At 40.7% G+C, this 15,621-nt stretch overlaps 1 protein-coding gene across 1 annotated transcript in view; it reads left to right on the plus strand.

The window, feature by feature from the left end:
- The first annotated feature begins 4,725 nt into the window (after positions 1-4,725).
- The window catches only part of LOC124789849 (nucleolar GTP-binding protein 1), a 70,768-nt gene continuing 59,872 nt past the window's right edge, over positions 4,726-15,621 (plus strand). The window contains exons 1-2 of the mRNA XM_047257356.1: positions 4,726-4,894; positions 4,984-5,154. Of these exons, the coding sequence (XP_047113312.1) occupies positions 4,847-4,894; positions 4,984-5,154 (219 nt within the window). The 5' untranslated portion in view covers positions 4,726-4,846. The remainder of the gene's footprint in view (positions 4,895-4,983; positions 5,155-15,621) is intronic.

Genomic DNA, 15,621 nt, shown 5'->3' on the forward strand with positions numbered 1-15,621 from the left:
AGAAATCCGGCGATCTATCAGTCCAGTTAATATGGCCATCTCTTCCGAGCCACTGACCAGTGTGAACATTTCATTAGCTTCTCCTGCATCGTGTTTGCTTAGCTTCCTTTTTCCAGTCTATACACTCCCATCAAACATAAAAGCGTTCACGATCTTGTAAAATAACGAACGAGAGAGAGATTTCTCTGGAAAACATTCTACATACAAGGCAAGACAGCCTCGCCATAGCTCATGCATTCTTCGCAAATCAGGATCATTTCAGTTTTGTTTTCTGTGGTTGCAGCATTCATAGTACATTTGCACATCATTTCACAAAATAATAGGTAAGTGTGCAGGCATTAAAGACTGCGCAATTCTTGCAATGTTTAGCTGCTATCTGTCCTACGTCTGTACAATACATGAGCTCCCTTTACAGTGTACTGCCTGTTAAGAAACGTCGTAGCTCGTTACATGGCCACAGTGGCATGTCGAGTAGTTCCCTGTTCGATATGTCGGTGGAATTCAACGTTGCGAAAGGGGTTTCCAATTAGAAGTTCTGAAATACTCGCCTGTCCTACCCTTGCAGCAGAGAGGTGGGATACCACATGCCATTGGATATTCAAGGGCCATTGAATGGCATGTCATAAATTACGATTGTGTACCCATTTCTATTTTTCAGATTATAGCGTCATCTGTGGCGAAATAAAGAAAATGCTTGAGACGAAAATATGTATATTTTGCTGTAGTATCGCAATTTGCAATAAAAAACGGGGGTTACCGTTGAAGACTTCATGGTTGCTCACCATCGCGAGGGGGATGGGTGGAGTGTCGAGTGTGGTATATTTGAATGCCCCGCCAGAGACCAAAAAATTGGAATTATAACTTTTACTGATCCGATATTTCAATATCTTCAGTTTAAATGAACACACTGTATATCACATTGTTATTATTGTATTTCAGAAGCTGCGAAAGTGTATTTACAGCCCACTGTTTCAAGTTCTTTTACAGTAAGAAATTGAAAACACACTGAAATCGATGATGTACAACAGTAATTATTCCACGAGAATTGCGATAGGATGTGATTTTTCGAGATATAGCCACAAGCGAACAGTCAAAAGGTGACATTCAGAGGTAGGGAGAAGACTAGTTGCAAAACGAAGTAAATTCGAGTTGGACTTCATGTGGCGTGAAGGAAGTTGCATTTCTTGAGGGATACCCCTGAAAACAGGTTGCTCACACAAGCAACTGTGTCACTATAATTACTTTTGTGGACCCAGCTAATTCAGGTCTGTGGAATCCTGGTTTAAAAGCACTAGAGTTTTGAAATTTTGCTTGTGCAATGTTTATTCAGATGTTGTTGTTGTTGTGGTCTTCAGTCCTGAGACTGGTTTGATGCAGCTCTCCATGCAACTCTATCCTGTGCAAGCTTCTTCATCTCCCAGTACCTACTGCAACCTACATCCTTCTGAATCTGCTTAGTGTATTCATCTCTTGGTCTCCCTCTACGATTTTTACCCTCCACGCTGCCCTCCAACGCTAAATTTGTGACCCCTTGATGCCTTAAAACATGCCCTACCAACCGATCCCTTCTTCTAGTCAAGTTGTGCCACAAACTTCTCTTCTCCCCAATCCTCTTCAATACCTCCTCATTAGCTACGTGATCTACCCACCTTATCTTGAGCATTCTTCTGTAGCACCACATTTCGAACGCTTCTATTCTCTTCTTGTCCAAACTAGTTATCGTCCATGTTTCACTTCCATACATGGCTACACTTCATACAAATACTTTCAGAAACGACTTCCTGACACTTAAATCTATACTCGATGTTAACAAATTTCTCTTCTTCAGAAACGATTTCCTTGCCATTGCCAGTCTACATTTTATATCCTCTCTACTTCGACCATCATCAGTTATTTTACTCCCTAAATAGCAAAACTCCTTTACTACTTTAAGTGTCTCATTTCCTAATCTAATTCCCTCAGCATCACCCGATTTAATTTGACTACATTCCATTATCCTCGTTTTGCTTTTGTTGATGTTCATCTTATATCCTCCTTTCAAGACACTGTCCATTCCGTTCAACTTCTCTTCCAAGTTCTTTGCTGTCTCTGACAGAATTACAATGTCATCAGCGAACCTCAAAGTTTTTACTTCTTCTCCATGAATTTTAATACCTACTCCAAATTTTTCTTTTGTTTCCTTTACTGCTTGCGCAATATACAGATTGAATAACATCGGGGAGAGGCTACAACCCTGTCTCACTCCTTTCCCAACCAATGCTTTCCTTTCATGCCCCTCGACCCTTATAACTGCCATCTGATTTCTGTACAAATTGCAAATAGCCTTACGCTCCCTGTATTTTATACCTGCCACCTTCAGAATTTGAAAGACAGTATTCCAGTTAACATTGTCAAAAGCTTTCTCTAAGTCTACAAATGCTAGAAACGTAGGTTTGCCTTTTCTTAATCTTTCTTCTAAGATAAGTCGTAAGGTTAGTATTGCCTCACGTGTTCCAACATTTCTACGGAATCCAAGCTGATCTTCCCTGAGGTCCGCTTCTACCAGTTTTTCCATTCATCTGTAAAGAATTCGCGTTAGTATTTTGAAGCTGTGACTTATTAAACTGATAGTTCGGTAATTTTCACATCTGTCAACACCTGCTTTCTTTGGGATTGGAATTATTATATTCTTCTTGAAGTCTGAGGGTATTTCGCCTGTCTCATACATCTTGCTCACCAGATGGTAGAGTTTTGTCATGACGGGCTCTACCAAGGCCATCAGTAGTTTTAATGGAATGTTGTCTACTCCCGGGGCCTTGTTTCGACTCAGGTGTTTCAGTGCTCTGTCAAACTCTTCACGCAGTATCTTATCTCCCATTTCGTCTTCATTTACATCCTCTTCCATTTCCATAATATTGTCCTCAAGTACATCGCCCTTGTATAAACCCTCTATATACTCCTTCCATCTTTCTGCCTTTCCTTCTTTGCTTAGAACTGGGTTGCCATCTGAGCTCTTGATATTCATACAAGTGGTTCTCTTCTCTCCAAAGGTCTCTTTAATTTTCCTGTAGGCAGTATCTATCTTACCCCTAGTGAGACAAGCCTCTACATCCTTACATTTGTTCTCCAGCCATCCCTGCTTAGCCATTTTGCACTTCCTGTCGATCTCATTTTTGAGACGTTTGTATTCCTTTTTGCCTGCTTCATTTACTGCATTTTTATATTTTCTCCTTTCATCAATTAAATTCAATATTTCTTCTGTTACCCAAGGATTTCTACTAGCCCTCGTCTTTTTACCTATTTGATCCTCTGCTGCCTTTACTACTTCATCCCTCAAAGCTACCCATTCTTCTTCTACTGTATTTCTTTCCCCCATTCCTGTCAATTGTTCCCTTATGCTCTCCCTGAAACTCTCTACAACCTTCTGGTTTAGTCAGTTTATCCAGGTCCCATCTCCTTAAATTCACACCTTTTTGCAGTTTCTTCAGTTTTAATCTACAGGTTATAACCAATAGATTGTGGTCAGAATCCACATCTGCCCCTGGAAATGTCTTACAATTTAAAACCTGGTTCCTAAATCTCTGTCTCACCATTATATAATCTATCTGATACCTTTTAGTATCTCCAGGATTCTTCCAGGTATACAACCTTCTTTTATGATTCTTGAACCAAGTGTTAGCTATGATTAAGTTATGCTCTGTGCAAAATTCTACAAGGCGGCTTCCTCTTTCATTTCTTCCCCCCAATCCATATTCACCTACTATGTTTCCTTGTCTCCCTTTTCCTACTGACGAATTCCAGTCACCCATGACTATTAAATTTTCGTCTCCCTTCACTACCTGAATAATTTCTTTTATCTCGTCATACATTTCATCTATTTCTTCATCATCTGCAGAGCTAGTTGGCATATAAACTTGTAATACTTTAGTTGGCATGGGCTTTGTGTCTATCTTGGCCACAATCATGTGTTCACTATGCTGTTTGTAGTAGCTAACCCGCACTCCTATTTTTTTATTCATTATTAAACCTACTCCTGCATTACCCCTATTTGATTTTGTATTTATAACCCTGTAATCACCTGACCAAAAGTCTTGTTCCTCCTGCCACCGAACTTCACTAATTCCCACTATATCTAACTTTAACTTATCCATTTCCCTTTTTAAATTTTCTAACCTACCTGCCCGATTAAGGGATCTGACATTCCACGTTCCGATCCGTAGAACGCCAGTTTTCTTTCTCCTGATAACGACGTCCTCTTGAGTAGTCCCCGCCCGGAGATCCGAATGGGGGACTATTTTACCTCCGGAATATTTTACCCAAGAGGACGCCATCATCATTTAATCATACAGTAAAGCTGCATGTCCTCGGGAAAAATTACGGCTGTAGTTTCCCCTTGCTTTCAGCCGTTCGCAGTACCAGCACAGGAAGGCCGTTTTGGTTGATGTTACAAGGCCAGATCAGTCAATCATCCAGACTGTTGCCCCTGCAACTACTGAAAAGGCTGCTGCCCCTCTTCAGGAACCACATGTTTGTCTGGCCTCTCAACAGATACCCCTCTGTTGTGGTTGCACCTACGGTACGGCCATCTGTATCGCTGAGGCACGCAAGCCTCCCCACCAACGGCAAGGTCCATGGTTCATGGGGGGAGGTTTATTCAGATATCTGTGGAAAAAGATCTTTGCATTAGTTCTGGTTTTGCAATCGGAGTGGCATGTCTTTGCTCAACAGACTTTAGAGTTCTCTGGTAATGTGTTCTAAAGGGTGGGGGAATGAGTGGAACATGTGGTGAAGTGTAATGTGGGGGAATCTGTAGATAAAACATAAACTATTGGAAGTTGTTCGAACTGTTGTCCAAAAATCTCTAAACATGGCGATGTATAATTTTAAAAAGATTGCTGTCGTACCGCCAGCAAAGGTAAAATATACTTTTAATTGGTGCAATGTCAAAAATAACTTGTTTACGTCGAAACATACAGTGAAATGTACTACTGTTTTGCATTTTAGGATTTTATAGATATTACCCTCTCAAAAACACAACGGAAGACGCCAACTGTTATTCACAAGAACTACAAAATATCAAGAATAAGGCAGTTTTATATGCGCAAGGTGAAATTCACACAACAGAATTTCCACGATAGGCTCTCTGAGATTATACAGGACTTTCCGAAACTTGACGTAAGTTCTTTTCCTTTTGCTTTATTTTATATTACAGAGTGAGACGAACTGAATAAAAATTTTTGACTTTTAATTTATGACAAAAACGTGCTTGAATGATGACTCGTACGTAAGATTCAATGATGTGTGTGTTTGCATATGTAGGTTGAAGAAAAAAAAAAATTGAACACTGTAGTTTTTGTCACAGCTTTTCGAATTGAAGTTATTTGGACGACACTTAAAATTTCTCTTAAAAGTTTAGTGTCAAGTGCCTCTCTCGATTTTGTTATAGTCTACATTTTAATTCCATTTAATTTATTATTATTAAGCCAGTTCGTCTACAGGTTTTAGTTTTGTTAAGTATTTTACAGATATTCAATGTGTCCCTTTCGTGAATGGTTGCTTGCCCAGTGTTGCGACACATTTACATGTTGCACATTTAATAAGAGATGTTTCAATGAAAGTTGATTTTCCAAGTCAGACTGGTAGCCAGTTCATGGATGGTTTTCAGATGGAAGGTATAAAGTTGAATACTTTGTGAATTAATTTGGATAATTCGTTTATTATCAGTTCAAGGGCAGTCTCATGTCCCAGACAATACATTTGCATGAAATCTGTCTATAGAACTCTTCTCCCTCACCTTCAAATGGCTGTATTGGATCACATGATGTCACGCAGTGTGAGGGCACCACACTGCAGTTTGATACCTGCAGTGGTGATTGAAATTTGCGATGATTTACCAACCACAATCCCGTGTGTTCTGATTTGGAATGTTATGTCTGTGGTCCACTTCAGCCAAATGTCAAGATAGAATTGTCAGTTCCTCTGAATTAGTGCTTCATCAGTCAATAAAATATTAAATCCTTACAAGGAAGGAGTCTCGCACCTGTTGGATTGTTTTGACCATCTTCAGATTTTTCTCTTAAACTCATCTTGGAGACGCTGTATAATTTGAAATATGCAGGTTGTCCTAAGAGTTTGCTCTTTTAGTATCATATGTACATTTTCTTTGATTAAATTACTCTCTAATGAACTGAATACCTTCAAATTTCTAACTTATCCTGCAAATCTTGTTTGTTGCAATTCTTTTGAGTGGGATGTTGATGTTTCCTTACTTCTCTTATGCTCAAATTTCCATTTCTTTTCGCGTAATGTATTCAGCATGCTTCATGATATATGTGGTTTTGAAACAGTAACTTGAGTGTGACCATGTTTCTTACATTTTAACCTTCTGTTTCAAATCTCATAGGAATTTGAGAAAAATGTGAGGGTCCTACATTCTCAGGAAGGCCCCAGTCGGGTCATTGTCACGCAAACTGCAACAAGGATCTTAATTGGGGCTGCTTTTCTGATTTGTGCTGATGTGCAAACAAGGTGGCTGTTGTGTCTCCAGGACCTGTGGGATAATCTGTAGCTTATTTTTTTTACAACTGTGTGTATGGTATCCTAATATGCTGTTGCCCGATTTATAGTCCCAGCTACATAACTCAAGTGGGCCCCTACTAGGGATTGCCACTTTACACACTGCCATTGATATTGCATCACTGTTGTATGCACATCATTCTTGCACAATAATTGAGTACTTTTCATTTTTCCAATGCGTAATGTAAATGTTCAACACATTTTCCCACTAGTTTTGGCCAAGTTGGCAAATGAAGTCAGCAGATCAAATATTGCCTCAGTGAAGGGTATTACCGTACATTACATTATATGTGTGGTGAGAGTATGTGTGGGTGCCTGTTTCGTTGTGGGATTACAGAATCGTCTGATTCCAGCTGTCTGCTTTGACCCCTGATGTCATCAGTATGGCGGAAATGACCATTCTCAGCGTGTCCAATATGGTGACAATGATGTCACTACATAAACATGCCAACAGACATGAAAATACATATAAATATGACAATAACATCTCCCTCCAAATATATAATCAAACTAAATATAAACATATAAAAACTCACATGATCCCAAACCACACAAAATGATAAAAAAAACACAAAATTCCCACATTCCACTACACCCACAAAATCCAGAGGAACTGGTCACTTCCTTTCACCTGCATACCTCAACTGCAATTGTCAATACCACAAAATAAAAACCTACAACTACAAAACTTAGAATTGGACCACAAAACCAACATTTAAAACAACAAAACTTAGAATTGAACACTTCACTTGACCTATATAGGTCAACAATAGCTGATGATACCAAAGCAAATACATATACAATGATAAAAATTGGAATCGGACACTTCCCTTAACCAATAGGTCAACTACAGCTGACGATACCAAAACGCATACATCTCCAATGACAAAAATTGGAATCTGTTACTTCCCTTGACCACAGCTGACAGCAACAAAAAACAAACACCTACACTTGCAAGATATAGAACCAAACCCACAACACATCAAAAACCCCACAAAACACACACACACAAAGCCAAAAAAACTCCCCAACCTCCTCCCCCCCCCCCCCCCCCACACACACACACACACACACAAAGAATCCACCAACAAATAAAAAGCACAAAATAAACGAAACTAAATCACACATTACAACTCAAAAATAATTGCGACAAAACAGTTCCTATGCAACATAATCATAAAACAGCATTCCCCCCCCCCCCCTCCCCCCCCACCCAATCCACCTAAATTCACCACCATTCCCTGCTCTCCACACATACAAAAACCCCTCAAATAACCACCCTTGGCCTGTACATTTTACTAACTCACTCAAAAAATGTGGAAAGTACAATACTCATCTAAATGAGATTGCAGGTGAGAAGAGCGCCTCTTCCCCCTCCCCATGACTGATTTAACTGCCCCCCCCCCCCCTCCCCCTGCAAACCCTCTATTGTATTGGTACATGCCCCAATTTCATAATTTTTGAACTCTAAACTATGAGTAACAACTAAATGATCATAACCCCTCTTTCCTAACTCCCTATCCAACAAAAAAGCATCTGACACTATAGTACTCCCCTTCTCCATATACTCTTCAATTAACCCCACCAATTCCCTCTTAGTACGTCCTTCTAAAACCCTGAAAATACAATCTGGATACCCACCTCCCAAAATAACGGACCCCCACACCCATAAACCAGCCAGAGACTTTCCCCTCCCATACTTTCTCTTCCCAAACTGAGATTCATCCATCTCGACCATTACCCCCCGGCCCTCCCAACTTACCCCTATACTTCACATATTCCAAACACACGTCCCTACAAAAAGAAAACCAGTCTAAAACCGTCCTCTCACTCACTCCAGTCTCATGTGTGCAAAAACTGATAGAGGACGTATAACAAAAATAATAAGTCATCAAAGCAATCACTCTGATGGCCAATCTAGATTTCTCGAACCAGGTACCGTGTCTGATGGAGTGCCAAAGGCTATCCTTTCGGCTCTACCATATACAGGGTGAGTCACCTAACATTACCGCTGGATATATTTCGTAAACCACATCAAATACTGACGAATCGATTCCACAGACCGAACGTGAGGAGAGCGGCTAGTGTAATTGGTTAATACAAACCATAAAAAAGTGCACGGAAGTATGTTTTTTAACACAAACCTACGTTTTTTTAAATGGAACCCCGTTAGTTTTGTTAGCAGATCTGAACATATAAACAAATATGTAATCAGTGTCATTTGTTGCATTGTAAAATGTTAATTACATCTGGAGATATTGTAACCTAAAGTTGACGCTTGAGTACCCCTCCTCCGCTGTTCGATCGTGTGTATTGGAGAGCACCGAATTACGTAGGGATCCAAAGGGAACAGTGATGGACCTTAGGTACAGAAGAGACTGGAACAGCACATTATGTCCACATGCTAACACCTTTTTATTGGTCTTTTTCACTGACGCACATGTATATTACCATGAGGGGTGAGGTACACATACACACGTGGTTTCCGTTTTCAATTACGGAGTGGAATAGAGTGTGTCCCGACATGTCAGGCCAATAGATGCTCGATGTGGTGGCCGCCATTTGCTGCACACAATTGCAATCTCTGGCGTAATGAATGTCGTACACGCCGCAGTACATCTGGTGTAATGTCGCCGCAGGCTGCCACAATACGTTGTTTCATATCCTCTGGGGTTGTAGGCACATCACGGTACACATTATCCTTTAACGTACCCCACAGAAAGAAGTCCAGAGGTGTAAGATCAGGAGAACGGGCTGGCCAATTTATGCGTCTTCCACGTCCTATGAAACGCCTGTCGAACATCCTGTCAAGGGCCAGCCTATTGTTAATTGCGGAATGTGCAGGTGCACCATCATGCTGATACCACATACGTTGACGCGTTTCCTGTGGGACATTTTCGAGCAACGTTGGCAGATCATTCTGTAGAAACGCGATGTATGTTGCAGCTGTTTGGGCCCCTGCAATGAAGTGAGGACCAATGAGGTGGTCGCCGATGATTCCGCACCATACATTTACAGTCCACGGTCGCTGTCGCTCTACCTGTCTGAGCCAGCGAGGATTGTCCGCGGACCAGTAATGCATGTTCCGTAGATTCACTGCCCCGTGGTTTGTGAAACCCGCTTCATCGGTAAACAGGTAGAACTGCAACGCATTCTCTGTTAATGCCCATTGACAGAATTAAATTCGATGATTAAAGTCATCATGTAATTGCTGGTGTAGCGACACATGAAACGGGTGAAAGCGGTGACGATGCAGTATGCGCATAACACTACTTTGACTTAGTCCACCGGCTCTCGCAATGTCCCGTGTACTCATGTGTGGGTTCATGGCAACAGCAGCTAACACACCAACTGCACCCGCTTCTCCTGTGACGGGCCTGTTACGGACCCGTTTGCGTGCTACGACCATACCTGTTGCATACAGTTGGCGGTAGATTTTTTGCAATGTGCGGCACGTTGGATGCTCTCTGTCCGGGTACCGTTCTGCATACACCCTGCAGGCTTCAGCTGCATTTCGTCGACATTCGCCATAGTTGAGTATCATCTCCGCCTTTTCAGAGTTCGAATACACCATGGTCACAGTTCCTACAACACTACACTATCACAGACGTCTGGTAACACGGGGTACTACAGTTGGTCTGCATGCGGAGACGAATGCAGAATAACAATAGCAGCAAGCACTACATGCGGACACTGCGGCAGCTAGACCAAACCACAACAGTGCACGACAGCCACACTCGTAAACACGGTCGTCATCGTAAACATGTCCCTGCAGATGCTGCTCACCAACTGTGGCCCGTGTTTGTTACAACACGCAACTGAACGTCGGAGGTTTCAAGCGTCAACTTTAGGTTACAATATCTCCGGATGTAATTAACATTTTACAAACGGCACTGCTTACGTATTTGTTTATATGTTCAGATGTGCTAACAAAACTAACATGGTTCCATTAAAAAAACGTAGGTTTGTGTTAAAAAACATACTTCTGTGCATTTTTGTATGGTTTGTATTAAACAATTACACTGGCCCCTCTCCTCACGTTCGGTCTGTGGAATCGGTTCGTCAGTATTTGATGTGGTTTACGAAATATATCCAGCAGCAACGTTAGGTGACTCACCCTGTATAATGGACCCTGATGCGAGATGCTGGAACTCTCGTCAATCTCATGTTTTCCCTTCATACGCTACCATTTCACAATTTCTGGAGTCTGAACATCTGGAGAAACTTGATGAGAGACATCATATCCTCGCTCATCCCAATGCGCAACCTAGAGCTGTTGTATTTCATAATCTTATTCATGCCTAACAGGAGAAGCAACACAATAAAATAGTGTCTCACTGCACAGCAAGCAGCAAACGAATAACACCTATTGACAATGCAATCACATTTAAAAAAAAAAAAATAATAATAATAATTTAATTATTAACTCACTGAAACCAATTTCAATTCTTCAGTCACAGACACTCAGAAAAACTGCACACTGCCATCACCAAGGCTCAAATGAACCCAATACACCACACCTCTCTCTCTGTCTCTCTCTCTCTCTCTCTCTCCTCTCCCTCTCTCTCCTCTCTCTCCTCTCTCTCCTCTCTCTCTCTCTCTCTCTCTCTCTCTCGCTCTCTCTCTCTCTCTCTCTCTCTCTCTCTCTCTCTCTCTCTCTCGCTCTCTCTCGCTCTCTCTCGCTCTCTCTCTCTCTCTCTCCACTACCAGAAAACACCATCAACCACAGCAAGACGACATCTACAGACACAATCAACTCGTATACCAAACTCTGCACCATAGTGACTTCACACACCACAATACCCTTACATCACTGGTCAAAGCAGAAGGGTGGGATTGGACGCCTCTGTTGACCCGTACTTTTGTAATAAAAAGTGCAAGAGTGAATACGATCTGCTGTTACATGTTTCTATGCACCACACATCTGTCTGCTATAGGTAAGTGGCTTTCTGTAAAGTATATTATGTTAGCCACATAATTTCAACATTACGGTTTGATTTAAATTTTATAACCACAGTTCAGTCCAAGCCTAGATAAATAAGGTTAGTTTCTCAGAGAAGTATGACTAAATTCTCTAGGAAATTGATATCTGTATAAATATGTATATATAGCACTCAGGTGTGATATATTTGAATTTAATATGATGTCAGGTTTTAGCTGTCGACAATTTTCCACTACACCTGTGTATTTAATGTGCAAGTTCCAAAGATGTAGGGACATCAATTGTGATGTATTTGCTTGCCTCATTGATTATCAGAAGGCATTTGATTGTGTGAAGCATGAACAAATGATAGAAGTACTAAAGGAAACAGGAATTGATGGGAAAGAATAATAGCCATTTATACAGGAACCAATCTGCAGTCATGAGAATAGATAAAGACCAATCAGAACAAGTGAGAATACGGCTGGGGTCAGGCAGAACTGTATAATATCACCGATACTCTTTAATCAGAACACACATTCAAAGAAGCCTTACTTGATGTGGAAGAAGGAATCTCAGTGAATGGGGCCACACTCAACAATTTTCGTTATGCAGATGACACCATGGTGTTTGCTTATACAATGGAAGGACAGCAGAAACTGATAAACAAAATTTTTAAGACAAGCAAGAAATATGGCTTGGACATCAACACAAACAAAACAATTTTAAATAAAATTTGTGATCATCAGCACGAAGAACATTCGAGGTGTGAATCTGTGCATCGGTGGCACAAGCAGAGAGCAAGTTTCACATTACCCGTATCTGGGCACCATTGTTAACGATGCGTGGGACAACTTGCAGGAGATAGTGTTGCATCGGAATGGCAAGGAGCATTTTCAGCTCGACGAGCTCAGCCTTCAGTTTTACCATGAACACAAAAATGTGGCTTCTCAGGTGCTGTCTGTGTGTGTGTGTGTGTGTGTGGAAACATGGACCCCTACAAAGGCAACCACTGCCTTTGGCTGTACAGAATAATGTTGAGAATATCATGCGCTCAAAAAGTGACAAACGTTGAGGTTCTGTGTCGAGTTAATAAAAGTCCAGAGCTGATCAACATCATCGAGTGTTGCAAACTACAATACCTTGGCAACTTCATGAGGAATCAAAAAAGATATGAGCTGCTTCAATGTATCCTACAAGGAAAAATCGAGGGAAAGAACCTCTGGGATGAAGAATAATTTCCTGGCTCGACAACCTCAGATCTTGGTTTAATATTAGCTCAGAAGAACTGTCACGCATTGCAACTGATAAAGACAGAATAGCCATGATGATCGCCAATGTCTGAAGCGGACAGGCACACTAAGAACACCACCACCCTTGTACCTTACAGTGTGTATACATTTCATTACAACAATCTGGCATAACACATTCTATAAACACAAAAAAATTAGAAGCATTGAGAACACAATACTGACAAACAAGTATTGACTAACCTTACTTACTTTGAAGACATTGTTTCTCGGTATCCATAATTAACCTCTTATCAGCAGGAAATTGACACGGGGGATGGGTTGCATGTGTTGGCATGTGACATTCATAGTAATAGATGGAAATTCTACTTAATGAAATCATGCCAGCATTAAAAGTGACTTTCAAAATGGAAAGTGTCTCAAATGGATCATGTAATAAATCACACTGCAAATCATTCTAATTGATTCCATTACCACTTTGAGTGTGAAAGGTAGTTCAAGCAAATGGAAATTTTTAAATGTGAATGCTACATCTTTGGTTGAACTAAACGAGTAAACCACAGAATTCGATTTTTAAAGAAATGGTTGGTGAAGATACTTTATGAAAGACAATGAGCTCACAGATGAATATCTATAACACATTTTTGCTCACAGTTCTAGTGTGCTGGGCGGCCTGGATGTGGTTTTTAGCCAGTTTACCTCATCCCATTGTCTGGTGCTCACATTCTGCTTCAGATATAGACTGTGCAAACACGTAGAAAGCAATCTCACATTTGCAAATAGTGTAGTCTAGCTACAGATGGGTACACTAGTTCCATCTTGTGAGGTGAATAGGAGACTGATCGTTGCATCCAGTGAGTGGTCTGGACCTGCATTTCTCAACCTTTCCTTCCTTTGGGTCACAGCAGAGTGCATTATGCCGCACACTTACAATTGATTTGTTTTCGTAGACACAAAAAAGCAAAAATATAAAATACAAACAACACATTTTATTATTATTATTATTATGTTTATAATCGTGTATAATGATAAAGCTTCTTGCAAATCGGACTACTCCAAGAAACAAGTTGATGGACAGTTTTTTACGTTCCGGATATTTTATCTGTGGAATATGAGTACACACGAAGTCTCATGGCACACCAATGTGTTGTGATATGGTGGTTGAGAAACAGTGGTCTAGACACTAAATGGTACAGTGTATTGGGAAAGGTCTGTTCAGATATTTGCGGTGTTTGATAATTGAATGTTTTGTGGAATTTCGTCGGGAAATATAACCAAAATACAATACTTGGACAAAAACAACATTTACTGCTCTTCTGAGCAAAGTGAGTGAATGAATGAATGTAGACTATTCCTACCTGTACTAACTGTAAATACTCCTGGGGGGATGTATGTGACTAAGTATTAATGCAGGCAGAGCAAACTTCTAAGTGCATACCCTGGGGCCTGGCCTACTCGGGCTACTGACTACTTCAGCTAAGTTCCGTTAACTCTAACTTCTTAGTGCTCTTAAAAAGTCCAAATCCGAGGCCTACCTCCATAGAGGATCTCTCTTGGGATGACTGTGAATTCTTCATTGACTTGTGGGTGGCGTGCCGCTGTCCTATATTCTCTTGCGGCAGCTGTGCCCTTCCGCCCAGCTGCCTCCCAGTGGCATCATCTGAAGTGAGTCCATGTATGACCAAGTGTGGTCAAACCAATGGTGGCCTTAGACGAGTTCCGTGTTGGCATCTGGCCTATTCATAGCCAGCTACATTCCTGTGGTGGCACATTTGTATTCTCAATCAGAAACTGCTTGCCCTGCCTCCTGCTCTTTTGTCATTCTGGTGTTTCATTATTCATATACCTTCCTTCACTCAAATAAAAAATTTTGAGGGGGTGTCCTCAGTGACTACAAATTTTTAGAAAAGTTTTATTTGGTTATTTTTTAAAGAAAGTTCTTTTACAATGATGACAAAAAGAAGTACATAATCGCTTTACGATTCAGTTTCCTGGAAGAGACAGACATCCACCAAACAATAAATGTACACTTTCTCTCATGATTACAGTTCTGTTTCCTGGAAAGGATGAGTATATGCTTTATTTACAGTTGTATTGACAATGATTTTACTCTTCCTATCGTGACTATATCTGCTTTTACCATTTATTACTTTTGCTACAAAATTTAAAGGTTGTGTTTTATCCTCACCTCTCCAATATCTTGCGTCACTTCGCACATGCCTAGCAGATATTTTCCCACAATAAACGTCACACACTGCTTGAATACAGTGCTCTCTACAACACTTATGCTATTTACACAGACAATATGTAATAACTGTAATCGCTATGCCAGAGCTCGTGGTACTTCTCTCGGTCTCTGTTCAATTTATCAAACTTGTGTCCAGTAACTTTAGTTTTTACGTGCAGTCCTTTGGAACTTTTCAGACTGATTGCAGCATCTTAGCTTCACACACCTCATGGTCAAGTATAAATATGTCAAACAATGGAAAATCCAGGATGGAATGTAACAGTATTATGAAAAAGGAAAGTTGCCACTCACCATATAGCAGAGATGCTGAGTCGACTCTGCTATATGGTGCGTGGCAACTTTCCTTTTCATAATATAAATACTTCCTTACAGACTCTGAGATTTTGATTGTTTTTTGCTGCAGTTGCACGCTGCTAGGCTTCACATATTTCTGTTTTGCATAACCAGTTAACAGTATCTCCTTTTCACGGGCAATGTGTATAAAGAAATGCCTCCATCTGTCCACTTCCAACGACGACATTAGTATTCTGTACAGGTTATTCACACAGTCTTAGATTAATGGAATATTGAACACACAACTATAGATGTTCCCAGCAATGAAAAATCCTGGTGAATAATTCTGCTCAGTTGCTTACAGCTATCTAGCG

Source organism: Schistocerca piceifrons, chromosome 3 (assembly GCF_021461385.2).
Source record: "Schistocerca piceifrons isolate TAMUIC-IGC-003096 chromosome 3, iqSchPice1.1, whole genome shotgun sequence".
Taxonomy (NCBI): Eukaryota; Metazoa; Arthropoda; class Insecta; order Orthoptera; family Acrididae; genus Schistocerca; species Schistocerca piceifrons.